Source organism: Melanerpes formicivorus, unplaced genomic scaffold (genome assembly GCF_026170545.1).
Source record: "Melanerpes formicivorus ecotype bairdi unplaced genomic scaffold, bMelFor1.0.p_v2 SCAF_165, whole genome shotgun sequence".
NCBI classification, from domain to species: domain Eukaryota; kingdom Metazoa; phylum Chordata; class Aves; order Piciformes; family Picidae; genus Melanerpes; species Melanerpes formicivorus.
In genome coordinates this window covers 633,195-659,852 of record NW_027142517.1, presented here as the reverse complement: position 1 = coordinate 659,852, position 26,658 = coordinate 633,195, and the positions used below count along the sequence as shown (strand labels likewise).

Below are 26,658 nucleotides of genomic sequence, written 5' to 3'. Positions count from 1 at the left end.
AATTTCTCATGCAAAGCACTTTTTTTGAGCAGTTTGCCACAATGCATAGAGGCAGTTGGAAAGCAGGTTGATGTTGCTTGACCAATTCTCATTCACACTGACGAGCAAGCAATTTCACTGGAGCTGCTCATGGGAGTAATGGCTATTTCTGTGCAGCTCTACCCTTAGGAACTAGAAAATGGTCAGGAAAAAATGAGTAATTCTAACCTGTTGCATCTGGTGGCTTCTTCTCTTTTGTTCCTGTCTCATTCAAATGCGACTTTTCTTTGATGACCTGTGGAAAAGGCACTTGATGCATTTGTCAGTGTATACAGTGTTCATGTTGTATTGCTCCTTATGAAATTGCAGCCACATGGCTTTGGTCAAATCCAAGTACTTTCTGCTCTTAATTCACACTCCTCCTCTAAAGGACGGGCCTTATTTTAACCACAAACAACATGGTAAGTTTGGTGACAGTGTAGAGCAAGAGAAGTTATCTCAGCTATAATCAACATCAGTGTTGGCACAACCACAGCCCATAAAAGCTCAGGATTGAGTCTCAATGACTTGGAAAAAGAAACAGCTCCCAAACAGCCAGAAATGAGCAACTGTCCTGCACTAGCTTTTGATGTTAAAAACTAGGTTAGTTAAACCAAAGTTAAGAATATTTAATGTTCTAGTAAAATTTTCAGTGACAGACTTACTGACACATTTCAAAAAGCTTTTTGCTGATAATTGACATTTGGTAATGGCATTTTTAATGATCTAATAATGTATTACAGGCTGATCAAAAGAGGTACCAGGAATAGCATGGTACAAACCATGTCAGGTACAAACCATGTCAGCTTCGGAGTCTTCTCTTACCAACATTTTACAATGCTGCAGTGACATCTAGAGGTGATCTGTACCAAGCCAGCACCTCATAAAATCTCTGCTGTTAGTTACTTCTGCGGCTATTTACTCATATTTCACTGCCATTTGTCACTCTGTTTTCTCATCGGCCACTTCAAGACTTGCAGCAGCGTGGTGACCACAGTAAACCATGACATCTGCTGTTGCTCACTGCTCTTTTTCACCTGCCTCCTTCTTCTCACTCTGCTATGAAACTGCCACTATTGTTATTAATAATAGATCTACAAGGTATGAAAAATGCAAATACCTCCAAATATTTTCCAAAGAGGAAACTTTTGCTCTTTGAGCTACTAGCTGAAGCAGCATAATGTGCTATTTCAACCAAATATACAAGGCCAGGGACTTCACATTGAGTGTCCTAATCAGGCAAGCAGTCCTACTGCTTATTCTTATTGTACCCTGGGCACGAATCAGTCCCATTACTAAACATTTGTTTTGGTAAGTCCTCTGCATTTTTTATGCTTCTTTTGGTTTGCCTTAAATTTACTAAGCTATGTAGAAAACAGGCATGGAATTAAAGCGATGTGCTATACAAATTGAATTCAAGGGGAAGAGAACTCCATGAGAAACCAGAAGATTTGAGAAAATCTGGACGAAACCAAAAGAAAGGATTTCAGCAGGACTTGTTCCAAAAATTCTTGATCTGCAGAGGACAAAGAAAGTGTAATATAAGCATAAGAACCAACTGTATTATGAACATAAGGACAGAGACTGACAATGATTTGGGATGCACTTGGCCGGGGGAAGCTGCAAGACACAAAATGTGGTGACAGGTTGGACTTGATGATCTTTGAGGTCTCTCCCAACCTTGGTGATTCTGTGAAAAAAGCCAAAACACAACTAGACAAGTACCCTTGAAATAGAAACTGTGAGGCTTGTTCACACAGAAGTTAAATATAAATGTCTCAGTTCCAGATGGATCACAGGGAATCGAGCAATGCTCATTCTCTTTTTCTGGTGAAAAGCAGTAAAGAAGTAAGGAAAAGTCTCAGACTTACTCATTCTGCAGTGTGACCACAATTAGTAATGCATTCAGCTTCCAGTAAGTATGTCAGCCTCACCACACCACTGAGGACATCAGCTCTGATCAAACACGGTCAGCTGAACAAATAACCAGAGAAAAAGCCTCCAAGCTCTTTGATGCGTGAGGCCAGGTTTCACTCCTGCATTCAGAATTAATTGCAGGCACACAGCACTTCCTACTAAATATTGCTGCAGTTTGCAGGTGTGAAATACAGAAGCCAGCTTTTGAAAATCCATCTGGTGGAAGGAACACCGGATGATGCTGAATACCTGGAGCTGCCAGGGTGCTACATAAATTCTGGCAGTGTTTACTCAAGCATCATTCCCAATCTATTACATACGAGCAGCAGACAAGGAGCTCATACTGATTTAAATGTGATAAATAAACAAGTAAATATAAATGAAACATGTACTGGTATCTTTCACAATCAATAAATGCAGCTATTGGCTATTCAGTAGCACACTAGAATAAAAAATACAAATATGAGGACTAGATATAAGATATATATTAGATAGATAGATTTGTAGACACATGAGCAGTCTACACATCAGCATCCCAGTTTGCTCCATGTTTTGCTGTTTGTAGCAAACTCTCAGATCCTGACCCTCATTATTTCTTCCCTGTAAAAGGTTGCATTGCACCAGGTTTTCTGGAGCTGACAGAAGTCAAAGTGTCTGGTGAGAGCCTCGAGCACAAGCCCTACAAGGAGAGGCTGAGGGAGCTGGGATTGTTTAGCCTGGAGAAGAGGAGGCTCAGGGGAGACCTTATTGCTCTCTACAACTACCTGAAGGGTGGTTGTGTCCACGAGGGGGTTGGCCTCTTCTCCCAGGCAACCAGCAGCAGAACAAGAGGATACAGTCTCAAGCTGCGCCAGGGGAAGTTTAGGCTCGAGGTGAGGAGAAAGTTCTTCAGTGAGAGAGTCGTTAGCCATTGGAATGGGCTGCCCAGGGAGGTGGTGGAGTCACCATCCCTGGAGGTGTTCAAGAGGGGATTGGATGTGGCACTTGGTGGTCATGGTTTAGTCATGAGGTTTGTGCTGACAGGTTGGACTTGATGATCTTTGAGGTTCTTCCAACCTTGGTGATTCTGCGTCCCCTCCAGCCCAGCAACAGGAAGTACACAAAAACTCCTTGCAGTCTGTCAGGGACCTGAACCCATGATGTCCAACCCTAGGAAGCTGGGCCTGGCACTCTGAGAGCACACAGCCACCACATTCTTCTGAAATCTCATCTGAATGTTGTGGTGGTTTGATAATGATAGCTGACTGCCCTTCCCCACACTCCTCATCCTTGGGTCTGGTAGTAGTGCTTTCTTAACTTATCCCTAATGGGATTTCATTTATTTATATATTCTTCCTCCTGAACTTTGGTGATGTGATTTTTTTTTTCCCAGTCTATAATTTCTAAAATTATAGGATTCAGTATTTCTTAGTGCCAATTATGCCTCCACCTTATTTCTTCCCCTTTAATGACTTGAATATGCACAGTGAGGTTAATGGCACTACAGCCATTTTCGCTGCTCATACAAGCCAAATGCTTTCAACTAAAGTTTTCATTTCAGTCCACAAAAGGTTAAATATGAAAGGTTGCCTTGTGACCCTACAAAATACACCAGAGCAAAAAGGTGTCTGTACTCACACAAGTTGGTATTGTGCTTCAAACATACATTTTTCAGGCTTAAAGATACACTTTCATACAGGGTGCTGCTAGACCCCAAGTAACAGAGACAGAATAAAAGCCCATGTGACAATAACAGAATAACGTGAGGCACTCCAGAGGCTGAAACTTCAGTATAGACCAATGGGGGGAAAAAAATTAAACACACACACCCCCCCAAACAAAATCACATTGGAAAATTATTTAAATTGACTTTAGAAATTAAGCAAATGTATACATAAATGCATTTTAACAGAAATTTCAAATGCAGCAAGAAAGCAATGTTTTTATAGACATCTGACTCCTTTTTAATGAGCTGCACTTAGTTAAATTCCTTCTTTATGCTGTAGCAGTTCAACCCGTGGAATGTTTTCCTAGCTAACTTTCAAATGTTTTTTATTCACCCAATAAAACTCCTTGATTATGTTATTTTCCTGCTGCACAATATTTTGTAACAAATGGCCTCATGAAGCAGCCTCAACTTTTCAGTTAGAGGTGCTTTATCACCCCATCGCATTTCATTTGAAGTCAAGACAGTATTCTCCATTTCAATCAGCTGATACCTGGGTACAAAACTTCACACATGCCTAAACCACCTTGCGTACTCAGTGTCTCATGCCTTTAAGAGACTTTGCAGACCCTTATGGCAAGATATCCTGGGTTTGTGCAAGACCTGATCACCATCCCTTTATTGAGTTACTTGCGCTTCATGTTAACAGCCAGAAATCAGCCATAAGCTTTGGCACTTGAACATGGTATCTCCACGTCTACACAGAAGAATGCATGACATATGACAGAGAGCTTGGGGCAACCAGCATGAACAGTGATGCCTCCCCATGTTGTCCCTCAAACCTGGAATCCATCCCCTCACTCCTTTTTGTGTTCCTCTTCAACACATGCTCCTTTTTTGTCCCCCAGCAATGCAAAATATTCAGTGATTCTATTTCTGATACAAACTTACAAACCTTATGCCTAGTATCAAGTGATAGAATGAGAGAAAATGACCTTAAGTGGTGCCAGGGGAGGTTTAGATTGGTTACTAAGAAAGAATTCTTTACTGAAGGTGGTCAGGCATTGGAACAGGCTACCCAGGGAGGTGGCGGAGTCACTGTCCCTGGAGGTGCTCAAAAACAAGTAGATGTGGCACTTCAGGATATGGTTTAGGGGGCATGGTGCATTGGGTTGATGGTTGGTGTTGATGATCATAGAGGTCTTTTCCAAGTGAAATGATTCTGTTCCATTAGAATGGGAATTCTGCTCTTGCTGGCAGGTGGTACATCTGCTTCCATGGTTTTTTGTTGGTTCTTTTTTTCCTCACTACACAAATCGCTGGCTCCTTTGGGCAAAGATTTTGACTTGTCCAACATCTTTATAGAGCTCCTTGAACTAGATGAAGAAATCGTTCTTCTGTATAAACCAAACTCCAGTCACAAGTATCCTTTTTATTGCTCTCTGCCAGCCATCACCACTTCTCCTCACTGGTGCATGTCTGCAAAAGCCCAGGTGATGCCAGGATAGCACCAGACTAATTGTGTTGCAGAGCAGCTACCCTTGTCGTCCAAAGTCACTATGGTGGAGACTGCGCATTAAGCAACTCTCCTATCAGAGGAGGCATTCAAGCATGGTACCCTTGCTACTGGCAAATGTAACTGCCTCCAAATAGGAGCTAAGAGGAGTCCTCATCTGAAAACTTACTAAATGGCTTATGACAAAAGGTGGATTTTAGATGACCACAGAGAGTGAAGACCTCTTGCTGAGTAAATTCCTCCCATCACTATCTCATATCGTCAAGGAACCTCCTGCTTTTATAGGACTGCCCTCTGACGGCCTGCCTTGTCCTGCTCTCCTGCACCCACCAGAACTTCTATCTTCATCTTCATCATGAGGTCTACCTAATTTTGTGAAGGAATTGTAATGGATTCCTAAAATGGTCACTGTAATGCACAGGCATTAAGGTCATGCCCAAGGTGGTGTGCAGGTATTCAGAAATCAGCTGTGCCTGCTTTGATTCCACACATTCCTCAGAGTCATAGAGAGCACAAAACTACCACAACAGTGCCCAATGCAGGATCCTACCCAGGGATCACTTCAGAGCAAACAGCAAGTTCTAAGGCTAAGTTAAAGCAAAATTAAACAGTATTCTGAATTGGAAGGGCACAAAAAACCTCCTATGGCTGTCAGTAAGGGAGAGAATGGGGCAAAACAAAATGAAAATGTCACCTGGAGAAAATATACTGCTTTTATAGACAGAAAATTGTAACTCTATTATAACTCACTCAAAACTGTGATGCCTCTACCAAGACAATAAAGGGGAAGAACAGTCCCAAGGGGAAGAAGAGCTTTCCCTTTGCAAGGGGAAGGAGAATAGCAGCTGAAGGCACTGACTGCACTGCTCAAGCAAGGACAACCCATCTGCTGGGAATCTGCAGAAAGCCTCTACCCTCAAAACCACTGAGAGCAGCATAAACCCTTGCAGACAGATGAAAAAAAAAAAAAGTAAAATTAAGCAATTCTGGTTTATTTGGCTGGAATATGAAAAATAGAGAGAACACAGCCAATCTGGAGAGAATTTAAACAATGCATAAGGGACCCATTACGGCAAAATGAAGGACTCAGAACAACTGTTACAGACTGAGGCTAAACGGATCTTAAAACACATGGCACGCAGCAGCTTCACTGCAGACTCTTACTAATGCAGCCAGTGAATTACAATTGTAGTGTGATACCTGTATGGGAAGGATAGAGAGTTCAAACAGAAAACACAGCTCCCACTGCTGGGGTGTTTTTAGTGGAGGAAACAGCCTCCAACTGTTAATAGTTATTAGTCCTACGGCAAGGCCTGCAGAAATGGCAAGCAACCAAAGTTACAGTAACACGCAGACAACTGCAGAAAGCTCAACACCGCTTTACAATGGCAACAAAAGGAACTTTCTGACTCTCCAGGTGAGTATTTGCAGGTTAGTAATACAGAATCTCTAAACTGTTTAATTTGGAGGAAATAAGTGAAGCATTATTTTACCTCCTTTCTTTATAAGTGAAATAAATAGCATTGAAAAGGGGAGTTACAGAGTAATTTCATGACTAGATTATCACAAACTACTTTAAAGGGTGAAGTTGAGGAAAACCTCAAGACTTTTAAAGACCCTTACTGAAGAACTGCTGATTTCCCTGGGTGGTAGTAGTGAGAAAATAACTTTAAATGACAAATAATACACATTACTTGTCTCAGACATGTGGTGACAGGGTCACACAGCACTCGGCGGAAAACGGCTGGGAGACATTTGGCAGCATCAACACAGCACAGCGTCTGCAGGCTACACAACACTGTAACTCCAACCCGAAACAGAAATAAACTAACCTCCTGTACAAGGATGGCAATAAGAGGCAGGAAAGCAGAAAGAGGACAAGTGCACGAAACGTCCCTGTGGTGCCTATGATCTGGAAACTGTTCCAGCTGCTGCTGAAGCCAGAAGAGAGCCTACATACGCCAGCTGCTTATCACCCCTTCTTTACCTCTTTCACATTCTCCCCTCCCCGTTGTTCTGTTTTTTTCTTGCTCGTGATCTGGTTCTATAAAGAGGCCAGTTAGGAAAAAATTAAAAGAAATCCTACAACTAATAAAGCAAAGAGCAGCACCCCTCTAGAGAGGGAAGGATGGGAAGGCAGGTGATTAAGCAGACTGTAAACACAATCCGCTGCTTTATCCAGATACATCAGTGGCCACCTATCACCGCACCTACCGGTAACAAAGAATGACTAGATTATTTTTGCAGAACCAGGCCAGGGACAACCAAGTATTTGTCAGACAGATCATCCATTAGAACTAAGAGGTGGCATTCACTCGTTGTTGGGGCTGAGTGGAGGACAAACAGGCACATCATCCAAAACATGAAACATCTGCTCATCGCTGTAAGGAAAAAGAATGGGGTTGTGTATGTCTAAACTAGTTGTAGGGCTGCTCAGTATGGAGTCCACCTAGGATAAAAGATGTTGGTACTTCTGCCTGGCAGCCTGTTCTTCTGCAGAGTCAGCATTGTCCAGACCTGCTGTCAGGTGGGGACTAGAGACAGCAACAAGGATTAACAAGGATTGATTTCTGCATCATCAGATAATTTTATTCATTGTTATGCCACCAGGCCTCAGTGGTGTATTTCAGGTGTAAAACTGTGCAAGGGTGAGATCCCCTACTTCTCCATTCTCTTGATTTTCTTCTTCCTTCTGCCATAACAATGTAAAATCTTATTTGTAAATCTAATTTGAATACTTGGCAGGCAGAGAGACAAGCAACCAACTTCACTATGTCTCATGGAGCAGACTCTTCACTAACTTGCTCAGAGATGCTTTTCTACCCCTCACACTAAGGAGGTAGCTCCGACTAAGCTGACAGACGAGCTCAGCAGTCTCCATGTTCCATTATTCATAACACAAGGCTGAATTCAAGTCTGTTTTTACTTAAACCCAAGATGACTGTTTACTAAAGCCAGCTGTTGTTCACAGGATAGCTCGATAATTTTATGATGGTCCTTGACTAATAAATCAAACACACAGTGAGGAAGGTAATGACAAGCTAACATATGTATGCTATCTAATAAAACAAACAAAATATTAACAACGTAATAATATTACCAGCACGATTCCAGACATGCTTGTGCTGCCTTTCCTAAGCCTTCACACTAGACAAACTCCTACCAAGCCTACTCAACGTTGTCAAGAGTTTGCCTAAACAAGAATTAATCATCGAGGGATTACAAATGGGGCTGGTGTTGGAAACAGAGACTCCGCTCACCCCTCTGATCTTTGGGTCTTTATCAGTAGCTGCCTCTGTTTCCATCATGTTCAAGGCCCTCCATTTCCAGTCCCAGACCTCTGATCACTCAGCTGGGCACATGGATCTCCCTTCTGGCCTGCCAGAAGGACAACTTCCTCCTCTGTCCTCCCTCTTCCACTGCACCCATAGGTTCCCACATACTCACCAGCAAAGCCCACAGTCCACTCTGTTCTCTTACCCTACATTTCTAGAGCAGAAAGCCTCACACCTACTGGGACTCCCAGAAGCTTCCAGTGCATTAACATCCTGCCTGATTCAATTTATATTTATGAAGAGTTTAGATGAATATGACATTTTACCAAGACAGGTAGAGCTCTGCCACAAACTGTAGCGACCAAAGCTACACAGAGACAACCAGTGGGTCTTATTATAATGGGGCTTTTACAACAGAGGTTTCCACTGATGTTTTGAAAAGTAAAACAAGCCCTAAACTTAGATGCTCAAAATAACTAGTCTTTTCTCATCAAAGTCATGGTATAAAACAAGAAAACTTCTCTTGTTTTTAAAACCCCTTTATTAGTATCAGTCCAAAGCTATGTTCAAGAAGCGTGTATGAAAACCAGGGTGCTTGGTGACATGGTTTAGTTGATTAGGTGGGTTGGATAATAGGTCGGATGCGATGATCTTGAAGGTCTCTTCCAACCTGTTCTATTCTATTCTATTCTATTCTATTCTATTCTATTCTATTCTATTCTATTCTATTCTGTTGTCAGTCTCCTTTGGCAGGGCAGCAACTCTTCCCTTCAGCTAACAATGCTCTGGAAACAAGACTGCACATTTTATATCCTTGCATAGTGGTGGATCAGCCAGTTCAGCTGACACAGCTTTACAAGATGCTCTTCTGCTGCTACCCAGCAATGACCACTATTTTTATAGTTTCCTGTGATGGCTCAGATGTTTTTTGTCTACCTGATAAGTGGAGCTGCCTAAGAGCAACCATGCTCAAAAGCAAACGTTTTGCTGACCAGACTAGTCTGAGTAATATTGGGTGTTTCTTCTTTCAAGAATTGCCATTTCTAATAATACATTCACAAGATGCTTTTTCGACTCAAAAACTTTAGAAAAACAAGATCAAGAATTAATCTTTCAATGAATCCACATGTGAACCCTCTATGTGACTTTTTTTGGGGGGGTGGGGGAGAAAAGCAGAAAAAAAAAATTAAAGGCAACCTTTTTGGTTCACTGTAAGTTAATAAAACATCAACATATTTTGTCTGAAGAAATTCCTTCATTTTTCTAATGCTACTGGGCTTCTTTCCCCCAAAATAGAATAGTCAAACTATCTCAACAAGAGTCTGTTATAGTCAATGAAGCCTTACAAGAGATTTTTGTGGTCTTTTAATCTGACCTGTCAAGAACACGACGGAACTCCCGCTACGGTGACACAGGCATTTTTCCCCCAAAGAAGTTTACAGGAGCCACAGCTCCAGTTACAGTAACCCTACCTTAGATCCCAGTTTAGAACTCCTCCCCCTCCCCATCGATGTCAGCAGAAATACCAGATTGGAACAGCACATTTAAGATGTTCGTTGAAATATGTTCGTGCCCTGACCCAAGAAGGAGTTTTACCAGTTTCACCGAGCTCTAGATGTCACTGCGTATAACATGGCTGCTGCAACTTGATCCCCCCAGAGAATTATAAATCCAGAGAAGATCATAGCAAAATGTATGGCCAGGAGTCACCCAAACCTCCTGAACTCTGTGTCAATCATTGTCACCCATGTCAGTGACCCCCAGCTCTGTTTTACAGCTGTAAAGAAAAAAGCTGTCTATCACTCAGTAGATTCCTATCTTTTTCCACTGAAACCTGCTCGGTTTGTCCTCATACTTTTCAGTTTTAGAGCACATTGGTTATTTTCTCTTAAATGTTAATGAAAGAAAATAGCTAAGCATATAGCAGAAGGTATCTGTAGCTTGCAATGACTCCTGACAAGATGAAACACAAACCTGGGCTCACCTTTTCTCTCTTCTTCTTGAGCAGCCCATCAGCTGTTGTCTCCGAGAAAATCTGCATTCTATAAAGATGTCCAGCTGCCGTTGTACCATCACCTGCCTTGCAAACTTTACGTTTTTGAACACAGCGTTTTACACTTGAACTGTGAATTACTACTGTTTTAACCTTCTCAACCAGAGGCCCTACAAGCTTCTGTAGTCCAGAAACGCTTTTTTCCAGTCCATCTAGTCTCTTAACCTGCCGCTCTGCATTCCTGTTTATGTTAGAAAGAGATTTTTCCATTTTAAGGCAAAGTCTCTTCCTTTCATTACTTCTCAGATTTTTGTTTCTTCCCATCCTTGATCCAGGTTCAGATGTTTCCGCCTTTACAGTCTCAATGTCTTTTTCAATGCAACAGATTTCCTGGGAAACGCTATTAAGCTTCGTAAGGACAATGTCTTGCAGAGTCAAGAGCTTATCTATTTTCTCTTCAAGAGAGGCAAACTTCATATCCATGATGATCAAACATTCAGATGGGATGACATCACAGCTTGGAAAATGAGGAATTTGGGGAGGGTCCATTTCATTATCAGGCCCTTGGTTTTGCAAAGCGTTTGGACCAAATATTTTGGCCAAGTTGTTTACTATAGACGTGGAAGAGCTCTGCGTGCTGGTCATTTGGCTGGTTTGGGCAGGGGAAGGAAATGCCCTGATGATCAGCTGCTTGAGGCCAATATCAATTGCAAAAGCTTCCCATCCAGGCTGCTCAGATATACAGCCAAGTTTGGCAACTCCAGCTCGACTACTTTATAAACATATATTTGACTAAATCAGACAAAAGAGACATCTGAATTATTTAGGAAGAAAAATTAAACTGATCAATATCTTTTTTAAATAAATAAATATCTAGATAAATAAATATATGTTCCCAAATTAAGTGAATGTAGAGATATGCATCCTGAATGCACTTGGTTCAGTGACATAACTCTAGCAGGGACTGAACTCCAGTGGAATTTGACAGCAAAAAGGATACATGATACATGAGAAGTTTTTAAGGGCAGAGACCCTTAGGCAGTGGTGTTGTTGCCTTTCAAAAGCCTAGTCTGTAATGTGACCCCTGCTCTGTAGAGAATAAGGGTCCTTACAGGGACCTCAAGTGTGGCTGTTGGAAATTACTGTGTCTTGAAAAGCCTGTAATGTCAGGCAGGTAGTCAGACTGGTGAAAAATAAAATACATTTTGAAAAGTAAAAGAATGAGACAGTGCAATGAAGTTGTTTTAGAAAATAAATAAAAGCAGAGCCCCTTGCTCTACCCTGTATTTCAGCTACCACACAGACAGCTCTTTATGCACAAGCAATTCTCCTCATCGCCGATAAATTAATTCACTTTTGGTTTATTATGATCTGGTTACTCAAATTCAAAAGTACTATTTGATAGACTGAGTTCTGTGCTTTGTTTGCCTGCTCTAAGTGTCTCAAACCCAGTGAGTAGCGTTTATAACTCAAACAATGTGCCTAAGTTTTGCTTTTGCAAAAAGCCTTGACTTCTTTCAGAAAGACAACACTGGACAAAGAAGAAATAGCATGACTGGGAACAGGATTCCTCTAAGCATAGGTCTGAGTTGCTGAATACTGTTTTCATGTTGGTTAGGAAAATAAAAACAGAATTAAAAACAGAATTAAAAACAAAATATAAAACCTGACCTTCCCATTTCAAGTCAACTATATTTCACATGAGCAGGACGCAACTCGGTGTGGATCACCCTGAAGAAGAAAGGCTGCCTCTGAAATACAAAGAAAAGGCTACCCTGAGCAAATAGCTGTCAGAGACTGACCACATGTAGGTCAGTCTGCATTTGTGCCATACCCCTTATAGAAATCACCAAGTGAAGTCAGTCAGCTAGCTGGAAAACAGCCAGACTGCTGCCCTACTCAAAAAAAATGAGAGCCTCTTTTGTGATGCCAGTGAATAATTTCTTTTGCCAGCATCAATTTCACCATCCTTTAAATGGGGAGTGTGAGAGGTAACTAAGTAAAGCATACAGAGAGTTCTGAGTATCTAACACACTAAAGAGCCTTCCAAAATTGCATCTGTTCACTAAAGAACATGAAAGGTTGTCTCTTTATTTTTAGGTGCCAAAGATGTCTTTTAGAGTCAATCACAAGTGAGGCTTTTTAAAATCTCCAAAGGCATTCTGCCACAGTCATTTATGAATCAATGTGTAGTCAGCGTTCATAAGTTAATTCAGGAGCTGGTTCTCTGGTTACCACAGCTTAATAAAGGAAAGAAAGCTCCTAGGTACATTTGTCACTTACTTAGGGCAGTGTGGTACTGTGAGTGAACGATGACCTGTATCCATGCACAATCCTGAAACATGGACTGAAATCTCTTTTCACGTAGCAGCCATTACCAAGGGGTGACCGCCATGTGGTGTTGTTCATAGCATATTCACTGAGCAGACTGAGAAGGTTAAATGGATTTAAAATAAGAAACACGATAGAAGAAGAAAAGACAGGGAGTTTAGGGACCCCTCTTTCAGGGGAAGAATACTATACAGGGCAGCAGTTTTAAAAAGAGAAGAATTCTGAAGCAAAGAACATCACCCTAGTTCCAGCAGAGAGCAGTCATTTTGGAAAATCTTTGCCTTCTTACATTCATCTCTGTTAGAAACACAAACTGAACCCTCCTGACAGTTCCACACTTGCAGAAGCTCTTGTTCGAGACAAACTTCCATGAGAGGTGTTTGCATATCTGTAAAATGGGCAGGTTTGAAGAGGCATTTATCCTGGATGAAACACCTCTGAAGGAGTTCACAGTGGGCTTCCCCACTGTCCCCCACATCCCCTGCACAGAAAAAAAAGTTAAAGGTTTACTTGGCCTTGCCCTCTATCCGGCTAGGACTCCTCCTCTGGGGGACTTCATAGGTCAAGCCTGTTGGCCACAAGGATCCTCCCTAAAAGGACCATTACGTTGTCAAAGCAAAGAAATTATTTAAGAAAGGACACCAAGACAGTAATGGTAAAATCATGTGCTGTATTAGAGCACACAGCCACATATGTTAAACATTTACATCTCTCCTAACAGTTGTCCAGGGAAACATTATGTGAAATACCTCAAACCAATACTATAAACACTAATAAAAATTTTAAGCTCTGTGAGGTGAGATACCATTATCAAATATCATCTGTAAAGTCTGATTGATTTAGCATTGTGCCATGACACACAAGAATGCCAGACACGTTTAAAATGTAGAAAGCAAACTACAAAAATGGCTCATTAAAAACTCATCTGGATGCTAGTAGTTCTGAGGCTGAATTGAATTGGAAGAACACTACCTGCTGTGTAAGACAAGAGGAACAAAAGAAAGCAAGCTAACATCAGCTTGCTCTCTGGGCTCAGAAAGCTCCTGCCAGTAACTTCTTCAGACCTGGGAATTTGTGATCACCGACTCTTGCTCTGTAAACTGAAAAAAACTTACAGATTCGGATCCCTTCCAAGAGTCCAGTGAGAATTAATTACTTAAGACTAAACCTTCTGTAAAAAAAATAGGGTTAAAGTATTGGGTAAGTTCTTTCTTTTATGTAAAAAGCAGTCTGGTTGGCTTTGTTTTGTGAAGTTGAGCTGAAAATGCGTGAAAGCAGCACGTGTAACTTTCAAAGTATAGAGGCATCTCAAATTTGTACGAAATACCAACAAAGTACCAGTAGACAGGTCACTGCTACTGGGACTTGCACACTTCTAACATGTCTGCAGATGTGGTACAATGAATCTGTAAGAGATGTGCTAAAACTCCATACCTTCTATAGATACAGTTAAAGGAGCTAACGGTGAAGACTGGACAGGCTGGTGAAGTCAAGTCTTCCTTCTTCTTTCTCTCTTGAACTCAAACTGAGGCCAATGGTATTTTCTCTGCACATACAAATATGGAAACCTGGCTAGCATTAGCAAATTGTCACAGACAAGTCAGTTTGCTACCCCAGCTCTGTCAGCTAGCTGCTTCTGAACGGTGACTCTCATGTTCAGAGACACCCAGACCAAGCTTTTAGCACCTCCTGACCTAAAGCCTGGGAAGGACAGGAGAACGGCAGGTTCCACAGCATTTGGATGTCAGTCTCACAAAATATCCTTTAAAACATTATCACAGCCCAGTTCAACTGAACCCATGACACCCAAAATATCCAGTCTCAAATCAGTAGAAAGAGGTTATTGTAACTTCACACGACTACTTACCACTGCAAACAAAAACTGCTTTCTCTTTTAAAATGCTGTCCACTTTGTTCTCACCAATTATTAGTCCTCTGCTCATCCTGCTGTGATGTTAACTACTCTGGCTTACCTTACTTTCTTTGACTGGATGCATGTTAAAAGGAGGTTTCCTCCCTCTCCCCACTTATTTAGTCTGAGTCTTTTTAACTTAGTTCAGTTCAGTCTCACCCTCCATATTTCCTAACAATAAAGACCCAGACACAGCACCTCATAAAAATATGGCTGCTGAAATAAAACATCATCAACAAGAGAACAAGTGAAAATGTGTAAGTTGTAAAGTCCAAGTCCAACTTCCTCAAGCTGTAAGACATGTACTGTGATATGCTGCACTCCATGGAAGACTGGTATCAGTGAACCTCATCTGGAGAACATGGTACTATGTTCATCAATCTCAAGCTGCTCTAGACAAGGTCTCCAACTCTCCCGTGTCCAGTTTGCTATTTTACTGCAGGCTTGGGGTGTTTCTTCCCCAGAAGTAACACAGGGATGCCTCTCATGCATGAGTTTGCAGAATGTGTGTATGAAGCACACTCCACGTTCCAGACATTGCTCACTCCCAAGTGCAAGGAGCACATATTCCCCTGCTATTTCTGTACCTACATCCTGGCAAGGATCAGATATGCACAGGGTATGTATTAAGGGCAGTGGGAGGGGACTGTGAACAATTAGCTCTGAGTTAGAACCAGAAACTTAGACCAGGCCACTGTGACCTCCACCTCTGGGGAAAAAAAAAAAGTTGTTATTAAGTGACCTCCCTCAATCACTCAGGAGATGCTTTATATGAAATTTTATATAATCTAGGTATGGATAGGGCATGATGTATCTCAGGTTACATCCACACTGAATCTTCATGCACATTTATTACCAGTAACAGAGCAGGAAGTGAGCTGTCTTTATTCATCTAAGAGACAATGTGAAGCAAATACGGTTCTTGAACTCATCTGAAAGTTTATCTCACACATGAAGCTTTAACACTGCCAGTGCTGGAGCTTCCATAACTTCTTCAAGCAAGCTGGTGCACTCCTGATAATTTTCTGCTAGAGGGTTTTTTTAAAGCATGATCTAAACTTCCCTTGGTGCAAGTGAAGTTGATTTGTTCTTGTCCTAACCATGGATGACAAGAACACTTTTGTTCCCTTCTTCTTTGCAAATACCTTTTAGGTAATTGAAGTTTATTGCTGCATCTCCCTCCCAGTATTCTCTCAAGTGTATAGTTACACTGCACACAAAAAGATATGACAAGGTTTCAGAACTGATCAGTATTGAGAGAAAAGGGGGACATTTTTTCTTGAATATTTTTGTCCTATACAGAAAGACATTGAAGGTACTCTGTGTGTGTCTGTAATAAACTCCTTTGTGAAAACAGTGTACAAGTCAACATGCCATGTTCTATTTCCCAGAAAACAATGTGAGTTTTGGTTTTCCCTTTGAACATCTTGATTTCTTTTTCTATTAAAACAATTGCTCAAATCCCTACAATAAAATCTCAGGATAGTTTAAAACATCAAGTCACAAACACACAGTAGGAGTCACCTTTTCAGAATCTAGATAACAAAATCATTATACCCTTGTTTATATTTTAATTACTTAAGACCTTTGTGATATTATCCTTATCTAACACTCCCTGGTGGTTTTTCACTTATTTTTATTCCTTTCAGTGCCTGTTTCATGCCTGATATATCCCTACACTATATAACTGGAACTTCTGAGTTCTTCCTTCCTTAATAATTCATTCCTTTCAGCAACCCTGACCACTTTCTTGTCTTCAGCTTTCATCCTACTGTTTATCTGGATCATTTCAGCCAACATGGATGAAGGAACAGAGTGTACTCTCAGCAAATTTACTGGTGATACAAAACTGGGAAGAGTGACTGACACCCCAGAAGGCTGTGCTGCCATTTAGCATGACCTGGACAGACTGGAGAGTTGGGCAGAGATGAACCTCACTAAGTTCAACAAAGGAGGTTCACCTGCTGGAAAGCAGCTCTGTGGAGGACCTAGGAGTGCTGGTGGACCACAAGTTTGATGGCAGCCAACTACTCTGCAGTACATTAAGAACAGAGTGGCCAGCAGGTCAAGGGAGGCTCTCCACTCCCTCTACTCTGCCCTGGTGAGGCCAAATCTGGAGTATTTTGTCCAGTTCTGGGGTGGAGGAGTCCAACAGAGTGCCACAAAGCATGATTAGGGAACTGGAACATCTCTCTTACAAGGAGATGCTGAGAGACCTAGAGGCTCTTAGCCTGAAAAAGAGAAGACTGAGAGGGGACCTTATCAATACATACAAATATCTAAAGGATGTGGGTCAGGAGGTTTAGGGCTGTTCTCTCTTCAGTGGTGGCCAGTGATAGGACAAGGAAAAAGAGGTACAAACTAGTTCACATGAGGTTTCATTTGAACTTAAGGAGGAACATCTTTCCTGTGAGGGTGCTCGAGCACTGGAACAGGGTGCCCAGAGAGGCTGCCTCCTTAAATCATCTGCAATGGCAGAAATATTATAGAATACTTCTGTAGAATCTCAGTATGATTCAAATCCCAATGAGCCTGCAAAAAGAAACAACTCTAGACTCTGGGAAATAAGTGAGCCACTCTCTAAAATATTTGAGGATTGCTATATCCTAGTCATGAAGGAGAAGTATTGTACACAGTAGTACACAAATGGGAGCTAAAGCTTGTCTGCTCTTTCTCCAGCACTCAACAGCACTGTGAGAAACAATATGAGTTAACAGCTGCTCAGCTCTGAAATAGATTAGAAAATGAGCATGAAAGCTATTAACCAGATCCAGAAAGTCAGAAACTCACACTGTTTATTGAAAGCTCACAGATATCAGTGATGGTAGATCAGAAAAAAACCCTCTCCTACCTCTCCCCTCCTTCTTCCTATCTTTCCCAACAAAAAGCAAATACATCAAGATGGGGGAAATTCTTCTAAATGATGCATTTCTACAATCAGCAGTCATGTTGGACTCTTGTACCATGAGGGGCTGAAATACGCCTACGAGTAAGTGACATACTGTGTCATAAGTGGTATACCTTCACAGCTCCCCTGAGGCCTGCCCAAACCACTCATCTGGAACTCTGCTTATGGTCAGAAACTCTGGCACAGAATTTCATGAAGTAGAATTTACTGCTCCACAGGGCTCTCTGCATACAACTACTCTACAGCCTGTTAATTAATTAGGAATTCTGACTTCCTTTACTGTAATGACCCTGATGACTACTAAGTATCTTGGAGATACCCTAGTGATAAATGATGAGAGCAAGGGTCTGAAACAAACTACAGAGAGATCCCAGCCAGAGTTCAGTGATCAATCTTGCAGGTGTCACATAGTATGTGACCCTTGCAAATACACCACCACCTCCAAACTCTGAGCCCCTCTGCAGGTGCTCATGTGACCATTTTTGACAGACAAAAAAATAATAAATAAGTCAACTGATCTATAGATCACAGAATCAGAGAAAACATCTCTGTAGAAAACATCTGGGTCTTTGAAGATAAAAATGACAGTGGAATCATAGAATCAACAAGGTTGGAAGAGACCTCAAGGATCACCGAGTCCAACCTGTCACCCAAGACCTCATGACTACTAAACCATGGCACCAAGTGCCATGTCCAATCTCCTCTAGAACACCTCCAGGGATGGGGACTCTGCCACCTCCCTGGGCAGCACATTCCAATGGCTAACAACTCTCTCTGTGAAGAACTTTCTCCTCACCTCCAGCCTAAACTTCCCCTGGCACAGCTTGAGACTGTGTCCTCTTGTTCTGGTGCTGGTTGCCTGGGAGAAGAGACCAACCTCTTCCTGGCTACAACCTCCCTTCAGGTAGTTGTAGACAGCAATAAGGTCACCCCTGAGCCTCCTCTTCTCCAGGCTAAACAATCCCAGCTCCCTCAGCCACTCCTCATAGGGCTTGTGCTCGAGGCCTCTCACCACCCTCATTGCCTGTCTCTGGACACATTCAAGTGTCTCGATGTCCTTCTTAAATTGAGAGGCCCAGAACTGGACACATTACTCAAGGTGTGGCCTGAGCAGTACTGAGTACAGGGGCACAATGACTTCCCTGCTCCTGCTGGCCACACTATTCTTGATGCAGGCCAGGATGCCACTGGCCTTCTTGGCCACCTGAGCACACTGCTGTCTCATGTTCAACTGGCTCTCAATCAGTACCCCCAGGTCCCTCTCTGTTTGGCAGCTCTCCAGCCACTCTGACCCCAGCCTGTAGCTCTGCATGGGGTTGTTGTGACCAAAGTGCAGCACCCGGCACTTGGACTTGTTGAATGACATCCCATTGGACTCTGCCCATCTGTCCAGCCTGTCAAGGTCCCTCTGGAGAGCCCTTCAACCCTCTAACAGATCAACATCTGCTCCCAACTTGGTGTCATCTGCAAACCCCCTTATCCAGATCATCAATGAAGATATTGAACACGATGGGGCCCAACACTGATCCCTGGGCTCAGCCCTCCAGCCAGTTCCTAACCCAGCACAGAGTGCTGCTGTCCAAGCCATGAGCTGACAGCTTGGCCAGCAGTTTGCTGTGGGGAACGGTGTCAAAGGCCTTGCTGAAGTCCAGGTAGACCATATCCACAGCCTTCCCCACATCCACCAGGCGGGTCACCTGATCATAGAAGGAGATCAGGTTGGTCAGACAGGACCTGCCCTTCCTAAATCCATGTTGGCTCGACCTGAGCACTTGGCCATCCTTTAGGTGCACAGTGATTGCCCCCAAGATGATCTGCTCCATAATTTTCCTTGGCACTGAGGTCAGGCTGACAGGCCTGAAGTTTCCAGGTTCCTCCATCCAGCCCTTCTTGTGGGTGGAAGACACTATCCATGTTCTGGGAGCAGTACTTCTCATACTCTGGGGCTCCACAGGTCTCTTTCATATGGAAAATCATCTGGACAGGAAAGGTGATCCACTGCAAGTTGCACAGTGCAGCACTTATCCAGGTCAAGCACAACTCCCTCATGCATGACTTCCCACTGTTAGTGGGTTTCTTTGGGTAAAAAACTACACAGCACATGCAAAATCCACCATAATCAGCATGTGTCTACTTCACAGCTGAAGCTGAGGTTCAAAGAACTTCACTGTCCAAGCACATGATGTTCTTTCACTGTTAGTCTCCATGATCACCATCTCCTGCTGTCTCAAGACATCACATCAAGAGTCTCACCTCTGCTTAGCTGTCCCCAATTTACTACACTAAAACCAAAACAAACCTCAGAACCCAAAGTTTCTCAAGGTTGAAAAATACTGCATGATAAATTACCCATTAATAGTCTAAAACTCTATTTCCAGGGAGCCTGTTTAAAGGAAAATTCCTGACTTTCTAAGGCTAAAGCAGAGGTGTCATAACTCTGAAACAGAGCAATGAAAGAAGTACTGTCTCCAGGTGCAGCAGGAGCTGTACCTCATTTCATCTGCTGGGCAGACTGGTTAAAATCTTTGGTTGAAATCCAAAACCTTCTGGCAGCTAGCATCCTGTATTAAAATTTATAAACCACAAAAGGCCTTTTCTTACAAAAAAAAAGTTAATTCAGGATGGATAGGCTGAAAAGACTTGAAAGGGACAGTCATCAGAAGTGGTTATATGGAAAATTGGATGTAAGTAACACCTTTCACACCATCAGAACATTCTAAAAATACAGTTAATGCAATTTCAGAGGGAAAGGGAAACTCTATTGATTAAAAGATCTTTAAAAGAGCTATGGAGAGAAGAGCCCTGAAGCTTCCTGGTGAGTTGGGAGGTCAAAGTTTTACAAAGGATGTATTATTCCCTCCTGAAGAAACATACTGATAGCTCAGCTTCCTTCAAGCTGCAGAATCCAACGTCATGAGATTTAACACATCCAAGTGCTGGGTTCTGCACATCGGCCACAACAACCCCATGCAGTGCTACAGACTGGGGTCAGAGTGGCTGGAGAGCAGCCAGGCAGAGAGGGACCTGGGGGTACTGGTTGATGGTAGCCTGAACACGAGCCTGCAGTGTGTCCATGCAGCCAAGAAGGCCAATGGCATCCTGGCCAGTATCAGAAAGAGTGTGGCCAGCAGGAGCAGGGAGGTCATTCTGCCCCTGTACACTGCACTGGTTAGGCCACACCTGTGTCCAGTTCTAGGCCCCTCAGTTTAGGAAACATGTTGAGCTGCTGGAACGAGTCCAGAGAAGGGCAACAAAGTTGGTGAGGGGCTTGGAGCACAAGCCCTATCAGAAGAGGCTGAGGGAGCTGAGGGAGCTGGAAGAAGAGGAGGTTCAGGGGAGACCTTATTGCTCTCTACAACTACCTGAAGGGAGGTTGTAGCCAGGTGGGGGTTGGTCTCTTCTCCCAGGCAATCAGCACCAGAACAAGAGGACACAGTCTCAAGCTGCACCAGGGGAGGTTTAGACTGGATGTTTGGAAGAAATTCTTCGTAGAGAGAGTGATTGCCCATTGGAATGGGCTGCCCGGGGAGGTGGTGGAGTCACCATCATTGGAAGTGTTCAGGAGGAGGCTTGATAGGGTGCTTGGTGCCATGGGTTAGTTGATTAGGTGGTGTTGGATGATAGGTTGGATGCGATGATCTCAAAGGTCTCTTCCAACCTGGTCTGGTCTATTCTATGTTATGCTATGCTATGCTATGCTATGCTATGCTATGCTATGCTATGCTATGCTATGCTATGCTATGCTATGCTATGCTGTGCTATGCTATGCTACACTATGCTATTCTATTCTAAAACTTGCCTACTGTTCAGCCTATGATATCAGATCCCTGGTTAGAAATAGTGGGCACACTCAACAGACATATCAACATAAAGAACAGTGAAAGCCGATGTGTGCCTCCGGCTGTCACTCTGTGATCAGCTAGCTTTATTAAACTGACCTTTACAAAGCGAAAGCACTGCTCTTTGGATTCACTATGAGTTAACAACACCCAGGACAGAAAAAGTCCCAGTCTGGCAACAACAGGAATGTAGAGCTCTTCTGCTGGATTAATGCTGATTCATTTTCAGTTGGTGGTTTGTTCCCAGCTGCCTTCTACTGTGAGACCAGCTATGGGAGTGCAGAACTGGGAAGGAGGGCTTGGGGAGTTTTTGCTTGTTTGTTAGTTTTGTTTGTCTTGGGTTGTGTTTGTTGGTTTCATTTGTCTTGGGTTTTGTTTGTTAGGGTTTTTTTGTGTGGTTTGTTTTTTTTCCTAAAAAATCCCAGCAGACACCCTCCACAACTATTAGTCCATTTCTGCAGAAATCAAGAATTTATTTTATCCTGCTCTACTGCTAAGGTACTGCACCAGGCACAGGAATCCACTCATTCTGTAGGTCAGCCAGGGCACTTGTTATTCATGCAAACAGGTTCTGCTAAAGCAAACACTTTTTTTACCAGTATGACTGCAACCAGAGTTGGAATTAAACAGACTTGAACTAAGTAAATCAGCACAAAATGCTGCATGCAGGAAATACATTCACCCATCTCTTTCTCTTCTAGAAAGGCTAGTGTCAAAAAAAGTGGAATAAATGGCACATTCATATTCAGCATGGAGGTCAGAATGCAGGACTGTGTAGAAGCACCATGAGTTGCATATGCTGGAAACCAGTGTTTTTAGGCAATGGGCAATTTGAGCTGCTTTTGTTTGTGCATTTGGGTAATTCTGGTGGATATTTCTTATTTTATACAGATTGGGACTCATGCCTGGCAAGATTTTATAGTATACATTTGTGCTTGAGGGATGATGAAGAATTCAAAGGAAGGGTGTCACATAAAATTTAACTTCTGAGCTGTATTGAAAAGCCCTAAAATCCAGGAAGTATTACAAATTTTCTCCTTTTTGATCTGTTTGCATTATACCAATATTACAGAGCCTACTCTGCTAAATTTAATAGGATAGAATGAATGGATATGGCATAAATACAAGTCACAGAAATCTTGCTTTCTGTCTTCCTACCCTGCCCAGGGATAATTGCTGACAATTGCCTGACTTTGCTAACAGAATAAAACCAAATAAGAAAATAACTCAGACCTCACTAACTATTGAGGCTCTTAGGCCAGAGATTCCATAGAGTCTTTTCATAGCTATGTGCAAGCTGCATGGAGTCTGCTTTCCTGGAGGCCATGGAGTTAAGGGAGGACTTTCATTGCATTAATTAACCTTGCAGATGCTTCTCTCACTTTCAAGAGCCTGCAGAGGCACTGGCAGACATATCCTTGCACACTCACATCTCTCCTGCTTTCATTTCTCTCTGTGACACCCTTCAGGCAGCCTAGAACCAGTAAAGAACCTGTTTAAATGGAGTGGAGTGAGTAACACATAGAAAGGTGCACACAAGGGGAAGAAAAATGCTCAGAGAACTTGTCAGCAGGCTCCTGTTTACCATCCAGGGAGGTCCCAAACAAAATACTATGTTATCTGATGTTAGACAGTCCATAGGAACTGAAGGAGAAACCCTGAAGCTGCACTTTTACAGATTTTCAACTTCTCAGTGCTTTTCTTGGGAAGCAGTGTCCCTTAAGGCAGGCCAGAAGTCAAATAACAGCTGCATCCTTCCTAAAGAAGATGAGCTAAGTTTTTATTTCCTAGAAACTGCTTCCAGAGGCCAGAATGGGCATCTGGTGAGCACAATGACCCAAAAGACACACAGCTGGATTACAGCACCTATAACTGAAACACTATTTCCCTACTTTAATGCCCAGACTACATAAAATCATGTAAGATTTTAAATGTTTGGCCTTATGGCCAGTTGGCTAACCAGAAAGAGTGCTTCCTTTGGCCAGCTGTTCCCAGAGATTTCTTTTCATTGAAATTTTATCAATAAGTAATGAAAGGTAAGTCTTCAGTTTTAATAAACAGTAAAGTACACCAGGGCTACAGAAGTTGTACTTAGCACTGCTGAGGCCATACCTTGAGTACTGTGTTCAGTTTCGGGCACCACAGTACAAGAGAGATGTCAAGGTGCTGGAGTGAGTGCAGAGGAAGGCAACAAAGCTGGTGAAGGGCCTGGAGAATAAATCTTGTGAAGAGCAACTGAAAGAGCTGGAGCTTTTTAGTCAGGAAAATAGGCAGCTGAGGGTAGACCTCATTGCTCTCTACAACTGCCTGAAAGGACATTGTGGAGAGGCTGGTGCTAGCCTCTTCTCACAGATAATTAGTGACAGAACAAGAGGGAATGGCCTCAAACTGTGACTGGGGAGGTTTAGATGGGACACTAGGAATTATTTATTTTTTTTCACAGAAAGAATGATCAGACATTGGACTAGAGGTGGTTGAGTCACCAATCCTAGACATGTTTAAAGGTTGTTTTGATGTGGTGCTTGGGGATATGGTTTAGGGGTGAATCTTGTAGAGCAGGGTTATTGGTTGGACTTGGTGATCCCAAGGGTCTTTTCCAACCTGAACATTTCTGTGATTCTGTGAAATAAAAGAGAGTCTGGCATTACCAATTCATAATATTCCACTGCAGAAACAATATATTTCAGCCTGTAATTGCTGATAAATTGCTTCTGTTTGATTTTTGTCTGTTTTCACCTTTTAGGAAAAAATGTGTTACTAGTGCTGCACTGCCTGCGGAGAAGCCCCACCTCCCTACCATGGTCATCGTATCACTTACATAATTGCAATCCTTCCTATTAACCCTCTGATTTCATGCAACTACCACAGCTTTCTCCTTTTTTTTTTTTGTTCCTTCCAGAAAGTGTGAGGTGGTCTTTCATTAGATTTTTGTAGAACTCCAGTTGTCAGTATGAGAACTGGAGAAAAATCCAGGGGTGGTCACTCAGTCTTTATCTCTGGCCTTGGAAGATGGCCAAGGACAAACTGTGGGTGAAATAGCTAGCAGGTTCCAGCAATGCAAATGGAGTCTTTCTTCCTCTGTACAGGCCTGCTTCAGCTGTGAAGGAACTGGCCTGGAAGGTGAAGCGAATCCAAGAGAACCTGTCCTATTCCCCACCTCTATGGTTCCATGTTGCAGCCATAAGGGCGGGTGCTTCCCCATCCAAGGGAGAGAATCTGGGAGGTACACACCATGGCATACCCTGTGGTTCTACTTACATGACCACTGGAGGGTATGAGGAATTGGGTTGGAAAACCCACTTCAGACCTAGCCGCACAAGTCTGTGAATTACAAGGAAATTCTCCCCAGAAGAACGCTGTTCCGGTTTCCAGTGGAAAATCCCCCAAAAAGAGCAGACAAACTGATACCAATTCTGATCTTCCTGAAGGGATTTCCAAAGCATCTTCACAGGATGCAAGTGATTCCAGTCACAATTAGAGGGGCCCAGCCTCCAACCAGATGGAGGAGAGGAAAAATTTGGCTTATTTGACTGTATGGATTCATTGGCTTGGCAAGCTGAACCCACAAGAGTATAAAGCTTTAGTAAATACAGGCGCCCAGTGTAACCTGATGCCATCAAACTATGAGGCGTGGAACCCATCTGTATTTCTGGTGTGACAGGGGGATCCCAACAGCTGGATGTGTTGGAAGCTGAGCACCAGAATGCAGGCCACAGATTGCTTTCACTCAGAGAGGTGGAAGGAGTCACTGGATTCAACTGTCCCAGGGGTGGAAACACACCCCCACCATTTGGACTCCTCATAGACTGATGCAGACTGTACAGGAACAGGATGAAGCTTCAGAGCATCTGCAGTAAGTCATCCATTTTGTAGAGGAAGGCAATCTCATTTTGAGTGAGAATGGACAGTGAATGATGTGTGATGCATCTTGTATGAGGCTAATTGCTGCTGGGCATGATGCATATCATATACAATAAGGGGTGGATAATGCAATGGGCTAATTTGAATCAGCTGTTGACATTCAATACCATGATGCCATCATGCCAGCTTTAAAAAGAAAGTGTTGGCTGGATCAAACTATCATGGGGCTTGAAGTTCAGATTGTAACATGCAAAGCTTCCTGTTCTGGTTGCTGCTTCTGGTTTCCAGGTTTAGGGTGTTGGCTGCTTCTGCTGTGCTGGCTGCTGCATGTTTGCAGTAGGGAAGTTGAGGAAACAACAGTTTTATCCCTGGCTTCTGTTGCTGCTTCTAGTTTTGCTAATGTAACTGTACAGAATATCTATCTTGACCCAAAGGTTTTCTTGTGTTACTTTCCCTCCCATCTGCTGGCGGAGAAGGGGACTTATGAGAACAGACTGTGTTAACCCAGGACAGTTGTCACCTGCTCCACATGAATATTCAGACAGTGCACACCTGCAGGCTACTCCCACAGAGGCTTTAAGCCTTTGCTAAACCCATGCTGCAGGACTCAGTGTTACTTTATGACCAGAATTTTAAGCTAAAGACACTAGAACTGAAGTACAATGCATTTAGGAAGGAACCTCCACACAGGTGTCCAGAACATGTCAAGGCAATCTGTGCTGAGAGTGGGCACGTTTCAGTGTACTTCACCATGTGATATCAGGATGTGCATCCAGAAGTCTTTTAGGCTTCTCTGTGGGGAAAAGTTTTGCCTGCTGTTCAAACTTGTGAATTTCTGAAACACCTGCTGAATGTTCAGGTGGAAGTAATTGCTCTGCTATGTTATAGGAGCTGGAACCCTTCAGAAGCTGAAGAGCAGTCGTTCTCTGAACAGCTCATGCAGGACACCAGGTCCCAGGCCTGGATTTTGAGTAAGTGAAAAAGGTGGTCAGAGCAAGTACTGCCCTTGGGAGAGCATCAGTGCTCTCCTAGAAACCTGTCCAGCAAAAAATGAAGGCAGTTGAAGAGTTTGTACCCTTACCTTTCCCATTTGTCTCATGCAATTTGCTCAGTCAGTGACTGGATTTCTTACCCTGTCTAAGAATACAAAAGGGAGTGACAATGGTCTGCTTGCACCTGTAATCTCCCTGGGTTATATGCAATATAACAAAACTAACATTCCCTAGAAGCCAGATCCTTTGCATTTTTTCATTGTGTTTTCAGGCTAAATTGTTACCTATTCTCCATAATTTTAAAAGTAAGCATGACATTGCTTAGAATAAGTTTGTTGTATTTATTTTAATGAAAGATCAGATTTGGATTCCTCAGTGTCTAGTGACTCTGCCTGTGGGACAGGGAAACATGAGAAGAGCAGTCTTGTTATGAAACAAACTCTCCTCTTAC

At 42.7% G+C, this 26,658-nt stretch overlaps 1 protein-coding gene across 3 annotated transcripts in view; it reads right to left on the bottom strand.

Annotated features, from left to right (window-relative positions):
* The window catches only part of MYLK4 (myosin light chain kinase family member 4), an 88,644-nt gene that overhangs the window by 26,045 nt on the left and 35,941 nt on the right, over nucleotides 1-26,658 (bottom strand). For 2 of the 3 annotated variants that reach the window (XM_068169146.1, XM_068169147.1), the window contains one exon: nucleotides 208-274. In XM_068169146.1, coding sequence (XP_068025247.1) covers nucleotides 208-274 — 67 coding nt within the window. Of the gene's footprint in view, nucleotides 1-207; nucleotides 275-10,355; nucleotides 11,029-26,658 lie in introns of those variants that run through there. The other variant, XM_068169144.1, reaches the window with a different exon arrangement.